Consider the following 23,004-nt stretch of genomic DNA (forward strand, 5'->3'; position numbering starts at 1 on the left):
CAAGTTGAGGAAATCAACAGTCTCGTTTAAAGTCATCATTTTTGTAAGTTCTATTGTCGATACAATGGCCTTATCAGCAAATACAATTTATCATTAAGTCAAATGCTGACTGACGTTTTTCATACTAATTGTTAGGTCATTATTTAAAAAACTGAAATTTTTACTGATTTTTCCGTTTACCCCATCATGAACAAAAAGCACACGGCAGGTGTGACCGGTTGACAGGGATGCTTACTCCTCTATGGCACCTGATCCCATCTCTGATGTTTTTGGAGGTCCGTGTTTGCTCTGTTCCCGATTTGTATTGTTTAAATGAACTTTGAGCTTGAATACTGTTTGTTATCTCCATATTTCATCAAAAAAGTTCTGAGTGAGACGCTGTTTAAATTTACATAATGAGTCAAAATCATGTGTTTCTTTTAAGATAATTGTATCACAAAACAAAAGATTTATGTAAAATATGAATATAGCAAAGTTTTGAAAACTCAGCTGTACTGTAAAGCAAGAAAATGTAAGTGCCGGAAAAACAATGTCAAGGTCACGCGACTTTCATTTTTAGCGTGAAACTTGTAAACAACATTGATTTGGAGCAAACAAAAGTGAGGAATAAGTTATGAGCATCTTTATTTAAGATTGTATCAAAATCCTAGTTCATCCGACATTTATATCTATAGAAATTGACACCATGGTAAATTCTTCAACTTTTCTGCGCATGCGCACAATAAACAGGAAGAAGTAAAGCAATATTTTTGCGTTGGGGCAAACTAAAATTATTTTGACTATTATTTTTCTCCAAAAAAGTAGTTTTTTAGGTTCTGAAACCTGTAATTTTCTGAAACCTTATATCTTTTAGAATTGAACAAAATTTGCATGTGTTATCCATCAATTCTACTTTTGTCAGCTTTCCCCTTTTTCTGTCACAGTGTCACTTCAAGGTACAGGGTATTTTATTTCAATGGTCAGCACACAGTAGATCAATGAAAAGCAGAACAAAAAATAAAGAGGTCGTAATTTTTATTCAACATTCACTTACTTTTGAAGCCTCTAAATGTGAATATAACTTTTAAGAAATCAAAATAATAAGCGAAGAATACATGTACATGCACGTTTTAATAGAATGTGAAACCTTTTAAGAGAAAAAGAAGACAAATTTGACATTCTGTTTAATTGATGGGTTTGGTACAAATGCATATAAAAATATGTAATAAAATCTTCATTTTCTGGTTTCGCATTATAATCTCGATTCGTTCCAGAGCTTACTTCTATAACTACATGTAACTATTAATTAAGGCTATATTAATTAAGTTGCTCATATTTCTTCATTTGCGTGATATATGTACATGTAAATGTTCATTTTCTCTCCACAAATGGATAAGGGTAGAAGGAATTCTTTCTGTTGATGTTAATGCGATATAACACCTCGTATGGATACGGGGTTTCTGGCTTAGAGAGGGTGTCTAGCTCGTCCATCTATAAATTAAAGGAAAAAATCACGGAAATGTTGAGATGACAATTTCAAACGACACATATATTAATAAACTTGGAGAAGGAAAATGATACAGGAATTTAAACAATTTCCATTGTTCATTTTGTTGCTCTTTCTGTTTCTCTGGGTATATGTGTTTGTAGTATCTTAACTTTGGTCATTCAAATGACTAAAACTTATGTTGTACACATGTAAATGAAGACTAATTCAATAACACAACCAGTATTCATATGAGAAAAGTTATGTGCATTTGGGTTTTGTTTGTTTGTTTTTATTTATTTATTTATTTTTGTTTATTGTTTTTGTTTTGTTTTTGTATTTTATTTATTTATTTTGGGCCTAAGCAGATTTTAAATGAAGAATACTATAACTGTGATGAAAATAAACAAATAAAAGTTACCTCTTCTTTTGAGAGTTTCCAGTTATTAGCCGCCCCAATATTGTCTTCTAGTTGCTCAATTGAGTTGGCTCCGATGACGACAGATGGAACCACGTCCTTCTGAAGTAGCCACCGGATAGCCACCTGAGGTATGGTCTTACCTGAAAAGAATTTATACCAAGTAATTTCTGTTTCATCAATCCATTCGCCCTCTGTCATTTTAACGCTGCATAGTTTAGAAATCTCGAGTGAGCATTTGAAATTTTACAAGTTTAAAAATCGTAAGTCTACAAATTGCATAACTTCCAATCACATTTTACACGTGACTAGTTATGCTGGATAGTTACAAACAACATTTTATGATGAAACAAATGACAAATTTTGAAATTATGATTTACAATCTACAAATTAAGATTACAGAGTTAGAATTTTTTACCTTTTGGCTTTCCATCCTTATCCATATGCTCTTACTTCTATTCGCATTTTGATTATACATGTATTTGTATGACCCATTTTCAATGAATATAAATATTCATATTTATATATCGGATATTGAATATTTCTTTAAAGAGAGGATATAACCAATTTTAATCCAACAGAAAGAAAAGTTGTTATAAAAGAAAGTAAGGCAATACCATGTTCTTTAGCAATATTCTCCATGGCTTCCAGTAGTTTCCAGAAACCTTCATTTTCGTCATATTGACTCCAAGCGGGGGCAATCTGCATTGCCTTGAACTTGTCCCCAGCAACAAGCCCGATTCGTCCATCTCCTACTTTTGGCCGTACCCCACGTTTGTATTTACCCGTCAACATTCCACTGCGAGAGAAATTTAATACCTTTATTGCAAATATATAGGTCAAGATATCATATCATATAATTACTATTTATTATTTACTTTTTACTAGAGAAAGACATTGATGGCAAACTGACAATTAAACTTTATGATAAACTTTTTATAGCTACTGTAATTTTCCTTTATTTATATAGTAATATATTATTATCACCTGCATATAGAGTTTATGTTTCCCAATCGATTCGATACGCAAGAGCATGTTCTACGTTCGCACTTTCTAAAATAATGATTTCTTGCTTTGCGATTGATTATAAATTGAAATGTAGATTTCCTCTGCATCTGATTATACTTAAGAAAAAAATGAACATTGGAAGTAAAAGAAAAATTAAATCCAGTTTTAACAACAGGGAGGTTATAAAATAATTTACCCTTTTAATGGACTCCAAGGTAGCACACCAAGACCCTCGTTTTTACAGACTTGAAATTCTTCAAACTCCGGATGCCGACAAAGTAAACTGTATTGTTGCTGTGCAGAAAATAAAAAGCCGACGGCACGTATCTTTCTTTGTATTAAACAAGGTGCAGAAAATAAAAAGCCGGCAGTACTGATCTTTCTTTGTATTAAGCAAAACAAATATGTAATATAGCTTTCTTGATGTTCATCTGTCTAAAAGTAACTTTTAACGTATCAACAAATCAACTTTACATGAATGAAGAATTCAGGGATCAGGAAACTTTCATGGCGAGTCGAATGACTTATGTGCTTCCAATATTGTTTTAAAAAAATGACAGCTAGAGGTGAATGTCTTGTTTGTGTATCATCATACATACCTGGAGACTGATTATTGGTGAGTAATTTTCCGACTTGCAGAGATCCACCACTTTCTGAAGCTGCCAGCCACAAAGATTAGACACCCCGATGTATCGCACCTTACCGGATGTTACCAGATCGTTGAGCGCCCTTAGCCACTCCTCGGGAGGTGTAGCATTGTCCCAAACGTGCACCTATATCACGAAAATCGTAGAATATATTATAATCAGTTGCAAGCAATGACATAGAGCCCTTTCACGCAATCAACTTTGCATTTGTCTTTTCATATTATCAAAATTATTTCAAAAATGTAGTGTAATTTCCATCATTAATAAAAAAGAAAGAAAAGTAAAAATATTATTAAATAAAATATTTGCTATCGATTAAATTGAGGCCTTTTTTCTTATGGCACGAAAAGTAGTTTAAAAGGATCACGTTGAGGGAATTTAACACACAGGTAAATAGAAAATAATAAAGTTCTGGAAAGAGTAACAGTAAAGAGAACATTTTAAAAATCTTAAGATAATAGATTGTCCTAAGCATTAGCTCAACTTTTTAATCTTCATTAATATTGAAAGTTTCTGACAGTATCATGCCAGTTCTTGTCAAATGAGAACTCAGCCTGTTTGTTTTTTCATTATGTCCCAACGACAAGGCTGCTTTAGAAAAAAATATAAACTTTGAAAAAAATTCTCAGAAAAGTATGAGTAAAGACTAATCTTTACCTGCTTAAAAATGGCAATAATAGTGATATTAATGATAAATTTTAAAAACAAAAATAAACTGTATCTTGCATCTTATTACGTTTTACTGATACATGTACATATTCTTCAAATACCACATTCGATTATTATATGTGCGTCACTGCATGGTACTGTACATATACATGTAATATTTACCAAATAGAGCGTAATTTACAACAAGATGTGTTTGTGAAACACTCATGCCCCCGTATGACAGCTTATGGCAAAGGTTAAATTTTCTCAAATACAAGTCAAACTCCATGTCAAAAGATCAAAAATGGTGGCACCCAGAGAAAGGTCTTGTCTCGAGGAATATATCTGTTAAATATGAAAACCCTAACACAAACCGTTGAAAAGTTATGGCAAAGGTTAAAGGTTTTTTTCAGAAGTAAGTTAAACATCAAGGTCAAGGTCAAATGGTGCCCAAGCCCTAACAAAAATATACTATTTTTGTAAAGATTCATAGTAAATCAAAGTATCAAAATATTTACTATAGTTACCTATAGTAATTTTTTCTAGGGAGGGAAGGTCTTGTCACAAGTGATACACATGTATGTGAAATATGAATGCCCTAGAACTAAATCTTCAAATGTTATGACCAAGGTAAATTTTAAGTAGGTCAAACTCCAAGGTCAAGGTCAATGGGCCAAAATTGTTGGTATCCAATGGAAGGCCTTGTCACAAGGAATACACATGCGAAATATGCAAGCCCTCGCACCAATTGTTCAAAAGTTATGGCCAAGGTTAAAGTTTTTCAAAAGTAAGTCAAACTCCAAGGTCAAAATTTTGGTATCCAAAGAAGGTCTTGTCACAAGGAATACACATGTGAAAATGAAAGCCCTAGCACCAACTTGTGAATGGTTAGTTCTAGGGTTTTCATACTTCACATATGTCATCCTTGTGACAAGGCCTTCCTTTGTATACCAACAACTTTGACCCTTTGACCTTGACCTTGGAGTTTGACCTACTTTTACAAAACTTTAACCTTGGCCATAACTTTTGTACGGCTGGTGCTAGGGGGTTTCATACTTCACATATGTAATTCTTGTGACAAGACCTTTCTTTTGATACCAACAACTTTGACCTTTTGACCTTGGAGTTTGACCTACTTTTGCAAAACTTTAACCTTGGCCATAACTTTTGTACGATTGGTGTTAGGGCTTTCATACTTCACATATGTAATCCTTGTGACAAGACCTTCCTTCTGATACCAACAACTTTGACCCTTTGACCTTGACCTTGGAGTATGACCTACTTCTAAAAAAATTTAATCTTGGCCATTACTTTTGAATAATTGGTGCAAGGGCTTTCATACTTCACATATGTATCCTTGTGACAATACCTTCCTATGGATACCAACTTTGACCCTTTGACCTTGGAATTTGACCTACTTTTGAAAGATTTTAACCTTGGCCATGACTTTTGAACGGTTGGTGCTAGGGTTTTCATATTTCACATGTGGATTTCTTGTGAGAAGGCCTTTCCTTGTGCACCATTAATTTTGACCATTTGAACTTGACCTTGATGTTTGACTTAATTTTGAAAAACTCTAACCTTTTCCATATCTATTCAATGGTTGCTGCTAGGGTTTTCATATTTCACATGTATATTCCCCGAGACAAGACCTTACTTTGGCCAAGTACCAACATATTTGATTTGCATTTAAGAAAGTTTAACCTTTGTTATGAGTTGCCATACGGAGGCATCAGTGTTTCACAAACATATCTTGTTATCCATAAGAGGGTCTTGTCACAAGGAATACACATGTGAAGTATGAAAGCCCTAGCACCAACTGTTCAAAAGTTATGGCCAAGGTTAAAGTTTAATAAAATTTCGCAAAAGTGGGTCAAACTCCAAGGACAAGGTCAAAAGGTCAAATTTTGATGGTACCCAAAGAAAGGTCTTGTCACAAGAAATACACATGTGAAATATGAAAGCCATAGCTCCAACCAATCAAAAGGTATGGGCAAGGTTAAAGTTTTTGCGGACAAAAAAACCCAGACAGACAGACAGACGGACAGGGCAAAAACAATAAGCCCCCAAATCTTCCATTACGGGGGCATAAAAATTAGGTTACACTCCTAGTTTTTGAAAATGTAAATTATATTGTTTTATAAACAATGGACACATACTATCATATGCAATCTACTAGCATTTTTCCCCAATGAAGAATAACTTGAAATCGCAATATATTGTTGTTTTCAAAATAAAAGAAAATGTCCTGATTGAAACGAAAACAGTAATACATTGCTGATACTAACTTTAATATTGCGTTATCAGAGGAAAAGCTGATTCAAAAATTTCCAATAACCTGATAGAGATCTATGTAGTCTGTCTGAAGACTTTTAAGACTGGCGTCACAGCTCTGCATGATGTGTTTTCTTCCTAACCCGACATTATTCACATCCTCTCCCATATCAAACCCAACTTTTGTGGCTATCACAAAATTCTCCCTTTTCTGTCTGTTAAAAGAAATCATTACAGAGTAAAATTTCTTTCAAAGTCCAACTACAGATATACAGGTATAAAAGTTATGAAAATTTCGTTTGTCTTTAGTAAACATGTATTACTAAGCTGGCAAACAAGAAAATGCAATCACGTAGAACAACAGCAGATGCCGTTTTGATTGATTGTTGTTTTGAATCCCATTTGAGAATTTTTCATTCATACTGGGATGTCGCCATTTCTTCAAAATTAGACCTATACTCGGCACTCAGGGCCATTGAGCAGTGAGGGTTCTTTATCGTCCCGAAGCCTACCGTGACATGGGGCCTCGGTTTTTAAGGTCTATCAGAAAGACCCTTGGCTTTCACTTCAAGTGCTGTGCGCTTGGCGAAGGAACAGTCATTGCCTATGTTTACGTCTTAAGTTTGACGCGGCGCGGCAAACGAGAAACGAACACGAATTCGGGCCTCCCTTTCACTAAGCGAACACCTTACCACCTGGTTACCGTGACCGGTGATACCAATGGTTTTCCAATTTCTATCAGTAAACAAAAACTTACTTTAAAAATATTAAAAAAGATTTCCATCAGTATGGAATGAGAACATTAAGCTTAATTCGTAAGAAATGGGTAGATTTTTATCAGTAGGATTTCTATATAATCTTGTTCCTGAATAGATAGCCATCTGTAGGAACTCTTTATAACATTACAATATCTACTGGATTTCCATGTGACTATTTTGGAACAGATATGCTGGAAGTCTATACGATATTGTTTTTAGTATTATGAACCATCTCATACCAAATGCTACCTTTGAATAAACTTCATTTTAAACTACTTAGTATGCCAAGCCGTTACCTTGCATTAATTTATTTTAAGACTAAAGAAATTACCGTGAGTTAACTTTTTATCTCCTTATTGACCAAATGAATACAAAAATGCAATTTGTAAGCTAGAGGAAAAAAGTTATATGCAGTGATCGAAACCAGTATTTCGGGAATAAAATGTAAATGTTATACAACAACGCCTTTTCACTATTTTTCTTGTATTTTCAAAAAGACGTATATTTATATGAGCAAGGGTTTGGATACAAACATTCAGTGAGACGACAATCAAACTTCCTTCAGAAAACGTCTCTCATTCTTAATATAAACAGTGGGGCCTCAACATCAATAATCCGGCGCTTTACCTTCCGGACGATGTTTGTTTTTCGAGAATAGAATTTGCATTTATATCTACCATTTATGAAAGGAACGTTTCTTTTTGAAATATTTTGGATTATCAACGTTTCGACATGAGCATAACTGAAGAAATAAATTGTCGAAATGCGCATCTGGTGCAAAAATTGGTACCGTATATGATTTACATTCTGTGATCCGGACGATTTATTAATCCGGAAATTTTGCCGAGGAACACAAGCTTTTGGATTAACAAGGCTCGACTATATTGTATAATGATGATTTAAATATATTTTGTCAGATTAACTACTCACTTCACCAACCACTCGCCAATGATACCCTCAGAAACCCCTTTAGAATACAAGTTTGCAGTATCAATAAAATTTCCTCCGAGAGCAGCAAACCGGTCGAGAACTTTATGTGAGGCATCCTTGTCTAACTTCCCTATCTATAAATAATAAAACTTTCAGATTAAACTTAACATTGCTTTATGAAAATATTTGAAGAAGGTTACAAATTTTTACTTTGTTAATAAATGAAAAATTTGAATAACAACAGCTATACTTATCAGTTGACATTTCCACAAAAAAAATAAGTTTTATCGGAAGCGATATTTTTCTTATACTGACTGAAGAATAATGTAATGGAAGTTGTAACTCTCCTGTAAATTTTTTCATGTGGGAATACTTTGGTAAAACCGAATGAAAACTTACCGTAAGGGAAAATCTTAAGATAAATTGCAAATTGTAAGATTTTCAATGAAATAGTTAATAGGTAATTAAAATATGAAACTTTGTGCTGCATTATACAATCAAGTTACTTAGTGCATATCTTATCTGAATAATTCCTTTTTTTTCAGTAGTATGCACTTAGATGCCATAAAGTCTATGATCATTTACACCTTATACTGTATATTGTAGGCTGGGAGGAGCCTCCATACTTTCTGACGTTATCAAAGTTCAGTTCACGAGAAAATGTTAAGTAGGAAAAGCTTATGTTTTTCGAGAAATTTGTTATGACAACCTGTTACGGACTGAATGACAATTAAATAATCAAATAAAATTGTTCTAATATGCTATGTGATATTGGGAAGGGGTTCATGAAGAGGGAAAAATTGTTTTTAAGCAATGTTCCATACCCACCTGTTGATGACCGAACGTCATAGTCCCCAAACAAATATTGGACACACGAAGTCCTGAGCGACCGAGGTAATTGTATTCCATGTCAGAAGATCCTTAAGGACTGGATTCCGACCTAACTTTCTTTTTCTAGATTTTTCTTTCTTTTTCTAGATTAATAAAGAGTTTATGAATGTTAAATCCTAAATTTGATGAAGACCGTATACAAGACACCTTATACGTAATCCGGGTCAGATTAAATCTAATCGTGTTAAGGCAAAACATTTGTTTAATGAAATATCTCAGGTAGAATGCTCTACACCATTTTAAATATCGTGTTAGATTTCAATTGGCCAATATAATATGTTTTATCTAGCTTTCTTTAAAAAAATTTATATTTAATAGTTGAGTTCTCTGTGAGCTAACGAACATATGTTAATCTCATAAGTCCTATAAGTCGCCCGCGTGGCGCAGTGGTTAGTGCGTCTGCTCTAGAGTCGCGAAGTAAGGAGTTGATCCTTACGTCGCGGGTTCGAATCCCATTGTGGGACGTGGAGACCGGTCCTTCGGATGAGACCGTATAAACCGAGGTTCCGTGTCGCAGTAGGTGCTGGCACGAAAAAGATCCCTCACTGCTCAATGGCCGTAAGTGCCGAGTATAGGACAAAATTTGCAGCTCTCCACTGGCAAGTGGTGGCGTCTCCATATTGGTGAAAAATTCTCGAGGGGGACGTTAAACAACATACAAACAAACAAACATAAATCCTATAAACAATACAAGGCAAATCACAAGATGTGGGATCAGGTGCCGAGGAGTATTTAGTATCCCTTCTCCTTGGTCCCACCCATCGTGAGCCCTCTAGATCTGTATTGATCAGGTAAACGAGTAGTTCCTCGTCAAAATTATCAAAAAAAAAAAAAAGAAATAGCAAAAATATTGGTATGAAGCATGGCAATTATAAACAATCCAACAATAGGTTGAATTTGCAATGAAAAAGGTGAAGATAACGAACAGTAATCTATCTTAAAAATCTAAATACAATGCAAATTTGTGCAGGGCAAAAAACAAGGACCCATGGAAATTCTCTAGGTAAGATCAGGGCATAGGAGAAGTAAGCATCCCCTGTCGACCGGTCAAAGCAACCGTGAGCCATATGTATTGATCAAGTAGACGCAATAATCTGTGGTCAATTTTTAATATAAAAACAAAGGCCTAGCACTTGAAACATGCCAGTCAACATACGGTAGTTTGTATTTGCAAGCAATGTCTTTATGACGACCATAGAATTTTCGAAATGCTGACTTTTAACAAGACATTTGAAATCCCTTTTACATCAATATTTGTCAGTAATTATCCTGCCTCAGTTTAAAAATTGATCGTAATCAGAGCATACCCTTGCGTATCGAATAAGTTGTGAGACATAAACATCATATGCAGGTGAAAGTGGAATATCACTACATAAATAAGGAAAGTTGACGAAGGAAAATGCTGATAAAAAGTTGTTAGTTGGCCATTTTCTTCTCTTTTCAATAAAACATCCAAAAAATGAAACAGATGTGGCGCCTTTTATGTCGATTTCACTGGGATATGTTAAGTTGACATATTAATGAGTATAACTTTTGTTAATTGAAAAAAAACGTGGATATATCTAAATGTTCACTTGAAGGCCACAGCAAGTTTTCTTCTTCTTAGTTTAAAAATTGATCGTATTCAGAACATGCTTTTCAGTACGGAAACAGTTAGAAGACATTAACGCTATATACAGATAAAAGTGCAATATTAATGCATAAATATGGGAAGATGGCGATGGAAAAGCCTAATTTCTAGTTTGCCATTTACGTCTACAGACAGTAAAACATTCAAAACATCCAAATTTGAAACAGATGTGACATACTCTGTGGAGTAGCTTAATTCAAATTCACTGCGATAAATCCATTCAACATATAAATGAACTATATTACGAGTATTAATTGATAAAACATTAATATATCTAAAAGTTTAAATGAAGGCCATAACGAGAGGCAGAGTCTTCTCTTTTTCAAATAGAAGTTTTGTAAAGAATTCTGCTTCATAAGAATATAAAAACAGGAGCACAGCTACATGTAGAACCCATTAGAATTCCAATAAAATGTCTGAAGACCTGGTCTCTAAATACTAGTATATGTACTTTTAAAAGAATATTGTCAGTGAGGAACTACAGCACTTTTTCAATATCAACTTCAGAGTACTTGTGTGTTTACACATTAATGGTATTTTTATCTTTAAGATTTGTTACTGGTATGTCTGCCGAATTCTCACATTTTCTTGTTTCAGTTTATTAATTTTTTTTTTCAAAGCGTAAATGTTTTATATTTCCTTATTACCATAAAGTCAAATCTAGAAATTGCAGAAAAACATGAAGAATATCAGCTCTCAATATAGGCTATAATATTTATTTGTTCATATCTCTCCATATGTATCTAATATTGTACATTTTTAAAATTTGTTCTCTACGAATGGATAAGGGTAGAAAGAATTCACTCTGTTGATGTTGCTGCGATATACCATCTCGTATGGGTACGGGGTTTCTGGTTTCGAAAGGGCGTCGAGCTCATCCATCTATAAATAAAAACATTAAGGAAATGCTGAAATAACAAATATATATAAAAGCATTCACTCGGGATATTTTTTTTTTCAAGAATACCAATCGAATAGTTTGTTTCACAGGAACCAAATATCAATGCATATTCTTTTGTCTTGCACTTTTGATCACCTACGAACATTACATCGATATATAAGGTCCATCCTGATACCACTATATGTTGTTGCAACTACCAACAAGAAAGTAGACAAGAGAATAAAAAAAAACTTTATGAAGATTGTGGAAAACAACTTTCTTTTTTAAAAATCTTTTTTTTTTGGAAAAATGTCAGCGATAATATGTGCCAGTCGACAATATATACGAGCACAAATTTTGAAAAAAATAGAATACACCCAACTGACCATGTAGGTCAATTGACTATAGTCTAGATCCTTCTTTATACACGTCCAATTGCTTACATATCAATTCAGCCTAAATCCTATAAAGTAACATTACTTTGGTTTTAAAGTTTTTTTTTCATTTCTTTTTCTTTATTATTCATGGAAAAGGTACATGATAGAGGACATTTTACAATTTTCCATTTAGTTGATACAATTCTCTCTCTCTCTCTCTCTCTCTCTCTCTCTCTCTCCCTCTCTCTGTGTGTGTGTGTGTGTGTGTGTGTGTGTGTGTGTGTGTGTGTGTGTAGTATTTTTTCTTTGTTCCTTCAAAAATTAAAAAAAAAATTAACATACGTTTTTAATTGAGATTGCGTATTTTTACCTGAGAAGAATCGATATAATTATAACAAATCCACTAATAGGATGGATGAGAAAACTTGCATTTTTACTTAAACAGAGTTTGACTGAAGACTCTCGTTATTGTGAGAACAAACATTACCTCTTCTTTTGAGAGTTTCCAGTTATTAGCCGCTCCAACATTGTCTTCTAGCTGCTCAATTGAGTTGGCTCCGATGATGACAGACGGAACCACATCCTTCTGAAGTAACCATCGGATAGCCACCTGAGGTACTGTCTTCGCTGAATATTAATTTACATCTACTATTTTATATATCATTAATTCACTGTTTTACTTGACGTTTGATTGTTGTACTTTTTAACGATTTACCTTTCAATAGTATACTGAACAAGAGACTTTTTGCCACAATGCTCCCCCTTTTCCCTTTCTTTACTTACTAAGGAGTATATTGATAAATGAAACCCCTTTTATAACCCCAAACTAGGTCAAAACAACAATCTTTTCCAAATCAAGTTAAATAAAGCAAATGTTGTAATTGCATTAAAATTAATTAAAAATTAAAAATTCATATGAATATCAAATCAATAAGAAGACAGTTAAATACACACGTCAAATAAGTTCTTACAATAGTGTAAAGGAATTAATCGACAGTACCATGTTCTTTAGCAATTTTCTCCATTGCCTCCAGTAGATTCCAGAAACCTTCATTGTCGTCATATTGACTCCAAGCGGGGGCAATTTGCAATGCTTTAGACTCGTCCTGGGCAACTAGACCGATTCGTCCATCTGCTACTTTGGGGCGCATCCCACGTTTGTATTTACCCGTCAACATACCACTAATAATAGATTTTCATAAAATAATTCTACCAAAAATTAAAATTCAATACAAGGATAAGTGTAATTATAAAACCATTTTTCTCAGAACTCAACAAAACTGACATAATTGATTTTAGTAAAACTGGGTTTTCCTTTCAATAACATTTCTATTATTTAAATCATGAATTTAAGTATCTGCATTTAATTTAATTATACAATGGTTAATTGTATATAACTTAAACTTTTGTTAACTTACAATGCATCTGCTAATATCCGAGAGACATTGCATGGGTTTCTAATAGGAAATATAGATCTAGATATACTATGTAATCACTTTTTGTTACAATTGTTAATCTCCATTCTTCAAATAAATCTGCATTCAAACTCATTGGACAGGTTATGAATTTAAATACACGTGCTGATTAGGTCAATTTGGCCGTAGTAAGCACAAGAGATGGACACGTTATCCTGTGATCATAATTTTCTCCTTTATTTTGTCATGCCTGAATTCTTCTAACTACAGAGGTAAGCGTATTATTTTCATATTTATTTAAAAGTTTCTTCGTTGCATTTAAACATGCTAAAAATAGCTTACTAGATAAAAAAAATTAAATGTCTATTTGACTTTTCTTAATATGATTTTTATTATATATTTATTTACATTATACAATAGTTGATAAATAAATGTTTTTGAACTTTTAAGTGTCTACATTTGAAAGCATAGCCCCCCTCCCACTTTATATATTTTCTCTAAAAATACAATACAAAAAAAAAATAAATAAATAAAAGAAAACAAACCCTATAAAAGTACCTAACTCTGACATAAAGGAGTCTTTGAAACCATTTACCCCTTTAATGGACTCCATGGCAACACACCAAGACCTTCATTCTTACAGACTTGAAATTCCTCAAACTCCGGATGTCGACAAAGTAAACTATATTGTTGCTGAGCAGTGGATGAAAAACAATAGCAGTAACTTACTTTTTTGCAAGCAAACAATAATATGCAATTATGTTTTTGCCTAATACTTATTTTTATATATATCATCAGACCAACTTTACTTGAAAGGAGATTTTTGAAATGAAGTAACTGTCAAGTGACATGACTTATATGCTTTCCTGATTTTTCTTTTTTCGAAAACAAGTTGACCAAGGAACATGCTTTCCGGATGTCTTATTGTTTGTTTTACCTGGAGACTGATTATTGGTGGGTAATTCCCAGACTTGCAGAGATCCACCACTTTCTGAAGCTGCCAGCCACAAAAATTAGACACCCCAATGTATCGCACCTTACCGGATGTTACCAGATCGTTGAGCGCCCTTAACCATTCCTCGGGTGGAGTAGCATTGTCCCATAGGTGCACCTATTGAATAAAAATCTAAGATACAATTAATTTCACTAGCAAACAATGACATAGAGTCCATTTATCCAATTAACTTGCTGATCCATTGTCTTTTCATATAATTAAAAATTATTTTCAAAGAAGTAATTTCATTTTTTGATAAAAAGGAAAAAAAGTTATATATTAATTTCATAATCATTATTTGCCATCCATTAAATTTATAACGTTTACAAATTTTCTATCTTTGTGGAATTCTGAAATGAAACAAAAACAAAATAAAATTAAAGCTTAGTTGTATTGTTTTGTCTTGTGGCATAGAGTGTTATTGAAAGCATTACTTTGAGTGAATAAAGGAAAAGCTGCTAAGTTTCCAGTAACCTGATAGAGGTCAATGTAGTCTGTCTGAAGACGTTTAAGACTGGCGTCACAGCTCTGCATGATGTGTTTTCTTCCTAACCCGACGTTATTCACATCCTCTCCCATGTCTGCCCTCACCTTCGTAGCTATCACAAAATTTTCCCTTTTTTGTCTGGCGAAAGGAAGTATTATAAAAAAAAAACATCTTTCGACATCCTACTTCATTGATACATACAAATGTATATGAAATTGATTGCTTTACTTTGCGACTGACTTTAGTTATTACCAAGCAGGCAAATACATTTAGTAGATCACATACAACAATGACTGACACAGTTTTAAACGTAATATTTGACTGAAAATTGTTCTCCAAAATTTTAATTGTTTAACAAACAGAAATAATGACTTTTTTTCATTTTCTCTCATTTAAGGTATAGTTGCTGTGTGTGCACATTTTCCTTACAATTCCTATTTTAATTTAAGTTCAATAGCACTAAGATATGTGACTTTTCAACGCTTTATACAACTATTCCTCACAAAAAAAAATCAAGAGCAGACTTTTTGACGTCATAAACTACAGCTTCCTTAATGAAAATGCTACTCGTAAATTTTCATATCTCGTGATTGGTCATCAACAAAATTACTTTATTAAAGATTATTATAATTCTAGACATAAATAATCTGAATTTCATATTTAAAAGATGCTTGAGTTCTCCATGGATATTATGTTTTCTTTAGAGACCAGGCCTTCCAACAATCTGTTGGACTTACGATGGGAACTAATTGTGCATCTATATTAGTTGACCTATTATATATTTTTTATGTAGATTTGGAATTTTTTTCTTTATATAACACTATTTGAGCAATGCTTTTTTTTAAAACCTTTATTAAACAGGTTCGTAACATGACCACAAATTTATTGCTTATTGCTTACGCTTTTTTTTAAACCTTTATTAAACAGGTTCGTAACATGACCACAAATTTATTGCTTAGTCATATGCGATCGACGGAATTTCTCAGTGACCTCATCAGTAGTTGACCGTTCAAAACATTCAATTTATTCCGTTGAGGTTTGAAAAAATATATCACTTAATTAATAGGTTTACATCTATAACACTAAAATTTTCGTTAAATATCGGTCACAAATGCAAATATAAGTAACAAGGTTTCATTTTTTATATATTTATTGGGATATACATACGGCAGGTACGTGAACAAATCTACCATATAGCACTTCTGGCTTTATTGGGTTTGATTACGTGACCAATCCGAATTTATATCCCAATAAATGCTTAAAATATAATGCTTTATACATAAATGAAACAATTTATTTTAAAAAAAAACTATGTGAGAAGAACAAAACTCTTGTTGTGGATTTCAATTCAACAGTTATGGAATGTTTTTAAGTTTTGTGTGAATTAATGGTATGTAAATCACACAGATTTGTCAAGTAGGCATATATCATAATGCGCGCTAGCACAACTGCTCCTTACTTTGATATTTTACAGACTATAGCCACGTAATATGATAGATCAATGAATATGACAAACGGTATGACTTCAGTTTTTCAATCGTCAACTTTCCTTTTTTATGTATTAATATTTTACAATCACCCGCATATGTGTTTATTTACATGTATGTCTCCAAAATTATTCGAAGCTCAGTAGCAATAGCATAGAGCACCATCTTAGTATGATCAATTTTAAAAAAAAAAGCGTTAACAAATAATTTCGAGGTTACAAATGTGCGGTATTTTTCATATAATCTTAATATGTATTGTAAACTAAATGTAAAATACATATGGCACCAAAAAAAAAAAAAAAAAAAAAAAAAAAAAAAAAAAAAAACTAAATAAAAAAAATATATATGTCTATAATATAATCGTAATCAGTAATAGTTTTTGATAAACTAAAATACGCACCGCACCAACCACTCGCCGATGATACTCTCAGAAACCCCTTTGGAATACATGTTTGCAGTATCAATGAAATTTCCTCCGAGAGCAGCAAACCGGTCTAGAACTTTATGTGAGGCATTTTTGTCCAACTTCCCGATCTATGTACATGTATGATAAAGAATTGAAACAAAACACTGTCCTATGCGAACATTTGAAGTAAAGAAGTGATTTGCAAGAAAATTACAAAACTGTACGTTGTTAATAAATTGCATCAGGTTTGCTAGAGAAATTCTCAAGGATTTTTTCCCTAGGGAAATTGCGCATTGCTTTCAAATGTATAGGAATGGGCTTTTGTTTTGAGTGATAGATAGTGATAGCTAATATCAAGTTGACCAAAAGAATACTTATGTGAAACTGCTTCAAAAATTGATCTAATTGGGGAAAAACATTGAGAGAATTCGTTAACAGAGAGCTTTTTAGTGAAAAAAGTAAATATATTTTTTAGAATATGAAACATTTGTGTTGGATAATTTGATGAAGTTGGAATCTAAGTCTGTGAATCTTTTCTAAATAATTCTGAATATTTCTGTATGCACATTCACTTGTGATGATTGTTAGCATTTACGTATTATACTAGTATATTTTAGCCGGGCAAAGCTTCCATACCTAAATACCGACTTTATCAGAGTTCAAATCACCACTGTGCATGCCTATGTTACTGACTAAACTGTCAAGTTAAATTTGTCTACTATGCTGCAAGTGATTAATTGATTAATTAATTAATACATGATAATTTGAGAGGGTATGTAAAGCGCAAAAAATATGTTTCTCAAGCAAAGTTTTATACCCACCTGTTGATGACCGAACGTCATAGTCCCCAAACAAATATTGGACACACGAAGTCCTGAGCGACCGAGGTAATTGTACTCCATGTCAGAAGATCCTTAAGGACTGGATTCCGACCTAACTTTCTTTTTCTAGATTGAAGAAGAGCTTATGGATGTTAGAACCAATGTTTTATGGTGATTATATATATGTAAGGCACCTTACTTATTCAACCCGGGTGACACTTAATCTTATCTTTTCAGGGCGGTTTGATAAATGATATATCTCAGGTCTCTTTTTCCCCCCTGTGCTATTGTTGACATCGTTCAAGTTTCAATTTTCCAATAAATTTTTTTTCTCTCGAGCTATACATCATTTTTATTAATAACATTAGCCTTGTGAATGTTATTATACATGTACTAAACAGAATACGCGACAAGTTGTTGACGGCTTTTTTTCCCGAATATTACATGAAATGTGGCACATTTGTCTGGCATTGTATTATTATTAAGCATTTTCAAAATTAAAAATAAAGCTTATACCTTGACAGGTATGCGGTTAGCTACTTTATCACAATGTTGAATTGGCGACACAAGACAGTATATATATATATATATATATATATATATATATATATATATATATATATATATATATATATATATATATATATATATATATATATATATATATATATATATATATATTCACTGACCCCCCTATATAAAATAATAATTAGTCAATTCCGAATGGAAAGCAACATATTTAACAGTACTTTAGAATAAAAACAGTACTAAACCGATATAACCAATGAAAAATAAAAAAAAGTCATTCTACAAAAACATGACCAATTAAGAATTTTTTATGTCGCTTACAAATTTACCGTTGTAATATCTTAACTATAAATTTAAGGTCGATTTCAACTCTAAGACTTAACATGCACACATGGTTTTGTAAATATTCACCGATATATATGTAGTTAAAGTTTTGATATGAACATAAAGTAATGTTGAAAAACGTATTCCTCTGCAAACCTTAATGTCGCTTCATTTATTTACAGATTTCAAGATGAAATTTTCAGCCGTAAAATCGTTCCAAATAGATTGCAATGAATGTTAAAATTCATGCGAGACTTCATGAATCATACTTAAGCGTTCTTTACTGAACATCAGAAACGAACAAGAGGCCCAAGGGCCTTAACGGTCACCCGAGTATAATACAACAATTTAGAAGTTAAATACACTGATAGATGAAGCTTTTTTGCCCGAAAGCAAGAGAAGTAGGAAGATCAGGATCAACAAAATAATTAGTCTAGTACTCAGTATCAACTCATAAATTAAGTTCTAATCTGTGCCCCACTTAACACTATCATCAGGCAGCCTGTTAACAAACTATTAGTGCTTCTGTACTATTTTTAAACCCATATTAAGACTTCAAGCATTGACCTCTATTATGGTCTTTGAAGAACTTTTAATAAGGTAAGTTATTTTTGTCTCATTTTTATTTATCTATTACTTACAAGTCTACCTGATTATTAAAACTAAGAAAATACTTTTTGAATTATATGATAAACATTCTTGCATAATTATCTTATTCTATTTACCTTTCAAATACATTATTTAAAGTGATTAATTATCAAAGGTGAACGGAAAAGGGAAATAACTTCTCTCAGTAGAATACAAATTAATAGAGCCCTGCCCAGGACTAGAATGCTTAGACAAATGGTCCAGATGTTCAAAAATCTGGTAGAAATACGCTTACTTATATCATTTAAACTTTTACTCAGTTTTCTTCCAATATGCCCAGAAGTAGAGAAGAATTTCACAGGTACAATGCATTTTCACTACAGATTCAACAAAGCCTTACCCAACACCAGAACCCAAGACCAAGGGTCAACAAATTTACAAATTTGGAAGAGTTACCCTCATCACCATAACTATGGACTTCGAAGAATTAACACTTTTCCACTATATTATCAAAAGCCCCCCCCCCCCCTCGTTATGCCAGAACCCCTGACCCTAGGACCACAAGATTTAAAAATTCTGTTTGAAGCTCCCATTTTCATCATAGCTAAGCAATTTATTTATCAGCTCAACGCTAAGGAGCAGACAGGATTAATTAATGATTAATTAATAGAATTAATGCTTTTTCACTATATAATCAATAGAGCCCCCTCCCCCTTCCTCAAGAACCCCAAAAACTGAGGCCATATATTTAAAAATTTTGGAAGAAGCATCCTTGCCTATCATAATCATCCACTTAGTTTGTTTAAATAATCTCCAGTAGCAGAGAAGAAGATTTTCAAAGAATCAATGCATTTTCACTATATAATCAATCGAGCCCCGCCCTAACACCAGAACCCCTGACCCTGGGGCCATGAAATTCACAATTTTTGAAAAGGCATCCTTATGCATCATAACCATGTACTTTGTTTGTTTAAATAATACCCAGGAGCAGAGAAGAAGATGTTCAAAGAATTAATGCATTTTCACTATATAATCAATAGAGCCCCGCCCTAACATCAGAACCCCTGACCCAGGGGCGATGGCTTTCACAGTTCTGGAAGAGGCCCACCTCCTCATCATAACTATGTACTTAGTTTATCACCTTAATGCCCAGGAGCAGAGGAGAAGATTTTCAAAGAATAAATGCATTTTCACTATAAAGTCAATAGAGCCCCGCCCTAACACCAGAACCCCTGACCCTGGGGCCGTGAAATTCATAATTTTGGAAGAGATACTCTTGCTCATCATAACTATGTACTTAGTTACTTTATTAAATATCCAGGAGCAGAGAAGAAGATTTTCAAAGAATTAATGCATTTTCACTATATAATCAATAGAGCCCCGCCCTAACACCAGAACCCCTGACCCTGGGGCCGTGAAATTCACAATTTTGGAAGAGGCTCTCTTGCTCATCATAACTATGTACTTAGTTACTTTATTTAATACCCAGGAGCAGAGAAGAAGATTTTCAAAGAATTTATGCTTTTTCACTATATAATCTATAGAGCCCCGGCCGCCCTAACACCAGAACCCCTGACCCTGGGGCCATGAATTTCACAATTTTGGAAGAGGCTCTCTTGCTCATCATAACTATGTACTTATTTAATTTATTCAATACCCAGGAGCACAGAAGAAGATTTTCAAAGAATTAATGCATTTTCATTATATAATCAATAGAGCCCTGCCCTAACACCAGAACCTCTGACCCTGGGGCCATGAATTTCACATTTTTGGAAGAGGCACTCTTGCTCTTCATAACTATGTACTTAGTTACTTTATTAAATACCCAGGAGCAGAGAAGAAGATTTTCAAAGAAATAATGCACTTTCACTATATGATGTATATAGCCTCACCCTGGGGCCAGAACCCCTGTCCCTGGGGCCATGATTTTCACAATTTTGGAAGACCCACTCTTGCTCATCATAACTATGTACTTAGTTACTTTTTTTAATACCCAGGACCACAGAAGAAGATTTTCAAAGAATTAATGCATTTTCACTATATAATCAATAGAGCCCCGCCCTAACACCAGAACCCCTGACTCTGGGGCCATGAATTTCACAATTTTGGAAGAGGCACTCTTGCTCTTCATAACTATGTACTTAGTTACTTTATTTAATACCCAGGAGCAGAGAAGAAGATTTTCAAAGAAATAATGCACTCCCACTATATGATCTATATAGCCCCATCCTGGGGCCAGAACCCCTGACCCTGGGGACATGAATTTCACAATTTCTAAAGAGGACTTCTTGCTCATCATAACTATGTACTTAGTTACTTTATTTAATACCCAGGAGCACAGAAGAAGATTTTCAAAGAATTTATGCTTTTTCACTATATAATCTATAGAGCCCCGCCCTAACACCAGAACCCCTGACCCTGGGGCCATGAATTTCACAATTTTGGAAGAGGCACTCTTGCTCTTTATAACTATGTACTAAGTTAATTTATTTAATACCCAGGAGCAGAGAAGAAGATGTTCAAAGAAATAATGCACTTTCACTATATGATCTATATAGCCCCACCCTGGGGCCAGAACCCCTGACCCTGGGGCCATGAATTTCACAATTTTGGTAGAGGGTTCAATGCTTGTTACAATGATGTAAACAGTTTGACTGCTTGATGTCCTGGAGTAAAGAAGAAGATTTTTAAAGATTGCATTATTTTTGGTGGTTTTAGCCCCACCCCTCAGGCCCTGGGGGGGCAGGGACCATGAAATTCACAATTTTTGTTCCCCTTCACCCATAGATGCTATATGCCAAATTTGGTTGAAATTGGTTAAGCGGTTTCAGAGAAGAAGCTAAAAATGTTCAAATGTTAACACACGACGCACGACGCACGACGCACGCCGACGGACGAGAACGGATAGCAATAGGTCACCTGAGTGACTCAGGTGACCTAAAAATTGGTCAAGTTCAGCTTTATTTAAAAAATAATAAGGCTTGATCAAGCATTAACTTCCGTAACATTACCTTAAAATCAATGGTATCTTGAAATTGTTGTAAAAAGTTAACGATACCAGATTTGTGAACAATTCTTTGTTTTCAAGTTCACTGATATGTCAAGTAGAGAATTATACTGTTCATTTTGCTATTTGAAAAAACTGGGTTTTTTTTTCATGTTTTATACTCTGAATTGGTACATTTTATTGAGTAAGAGTGTAATTTTGGCAATGCACCATTCGTATCCAAATAGAGAAGCCAGTAAGAAAAGGTACCTTGTTGCAATAATATAATTCTTACACAAATGATTTGTATACGTATTTTCTAAAAAGCTGGCAAAATTTGCTGTAATATTTAGCAAAAAACTGGTTCAAGGGACACAAAATAACTCCATTTTGTTCTATCCAGCTTCATTTTTGAGTAACGACATAAGACAATAATAACGCTTTTTTTTTTTTATCTATGACATTTGAGCTGCTTAAACTTATGCCTTGTTGGAGTTGATGACTTAATAAACAAATAGATTTGTATTACATAATAAAATGTTAAAAAAAAATGACAATGTAATACATTCTAAGTGAATTTCTTGGACATTTATTAAAGGACTCTGACTCTAAATGAAAATATGTCGAACAAATATTTGTATTGTGTTCTTAAATATCTAAAAAGGGAAAAAAAGGAAGTTCAAAAGCCCATGTAAACCCTTTTGTTCTTGGCCTGTAGTTAAATACATGTAGCTTTACGTGTTTCGTAATTGAAGGATAAAAATGATGGAAGAAAACTTAATTAGTGTACATTTTTCTTTTATTTCTTTTTCTATGAAGAGATTAACGAAAACCTACCTATCTTTTTATCAAAGATAAGCTTCTGCTCGCTCAATATGCCTTTTATCTATTGCACATGCACATGTATCTGTAAGATGTCTTTACTCATTAATATGAACCACAATCGAATCCGCCATTGAACAAACTTAAATCTAAAAATCATAAGCTACCAAGTTGCTTTCTTACACTAGTTATAATGGTGATGATGGAAATGATGGCTCCA

The 23,004-nt window shown here is 33.4% G+C and overlaps 1 protein-coding gene across 3 annotated transcripts; it reads right to left on the minus strand.

Annotated features, from left to right (window-relative positions):
• Positions 1–1,013: 1,013 nt before the first annotated feature.
• LOC133188638 (1-deoxyxylulose-5-phosphate synthase YajO-like) lies at positions 1,014–17,624 on the minus strand. 3 transcript variants are annotated; one of them, XM_061324141.1, is made up of 8 exons: positions 17,537–17,624; positions 8,149–8,282; positions 6,525–6,675; positions 3,491–3,664; positions 3,088–3,185; positions 2,501–2,682; positions 1,887–2,026; positions 1,014–1,470 (listed from the first exon to the last, which is right to left on the minus strand). In XM_061324141.1, the coding sequence occupies exons 1-8, from the start codon at positions 17,615–17,617 to the stop codon at positions 1,351–1,353; spliced, it is 1,080 nt and encodes a 359-aa protein (XP_061180125.1). In that variant the 5' UTR covers positions 17,618–17,624; the 3' UTR covers positions 1,014–1,350. The 3 variants fall into 3 exon arrangements, with proteins under 3 accessions (XP_061180125.1, XP_061180123.1, XP_061180124.1); XM_061324139.1 differs by lacking the exons at positions 3,088–3,185; positions 3,491–3,664; positions 6,525–6,675; positions 8,149–8,282 and adding exons at positions 13,937–14,034; positions 14,279–14,452; positions 14,810–14,960; positions 16,710–16,843; XM_061324140.1 differs by lacking the exon at positions 17,537–17,624 and adding an exon at positions 8,977–9,177.
• Between the last annotated feature and the right edge of the window lie 5,380 nt (positions 17,625–23,004).

The sequence above is a fragment of the Saccostrea echinata genome, unplaced genomic scaffold (genome assembly GCF_033153115.1).
Source record: "Saccostrea echinata isolate AGI-Se365-2 ecotype Australia unplaced genomic scaffold, CSIRO_AGI_Sech_v1 ptg000016l, whole genome shotgun sequence".
NCBI classification, from domain to species: domain Eukaryota; kingdom Metazoa; phylum Mollusca; class Bivalvia; order Ostreida; family Ostreidae; genus Saccostrea; species Saccostrea echinata.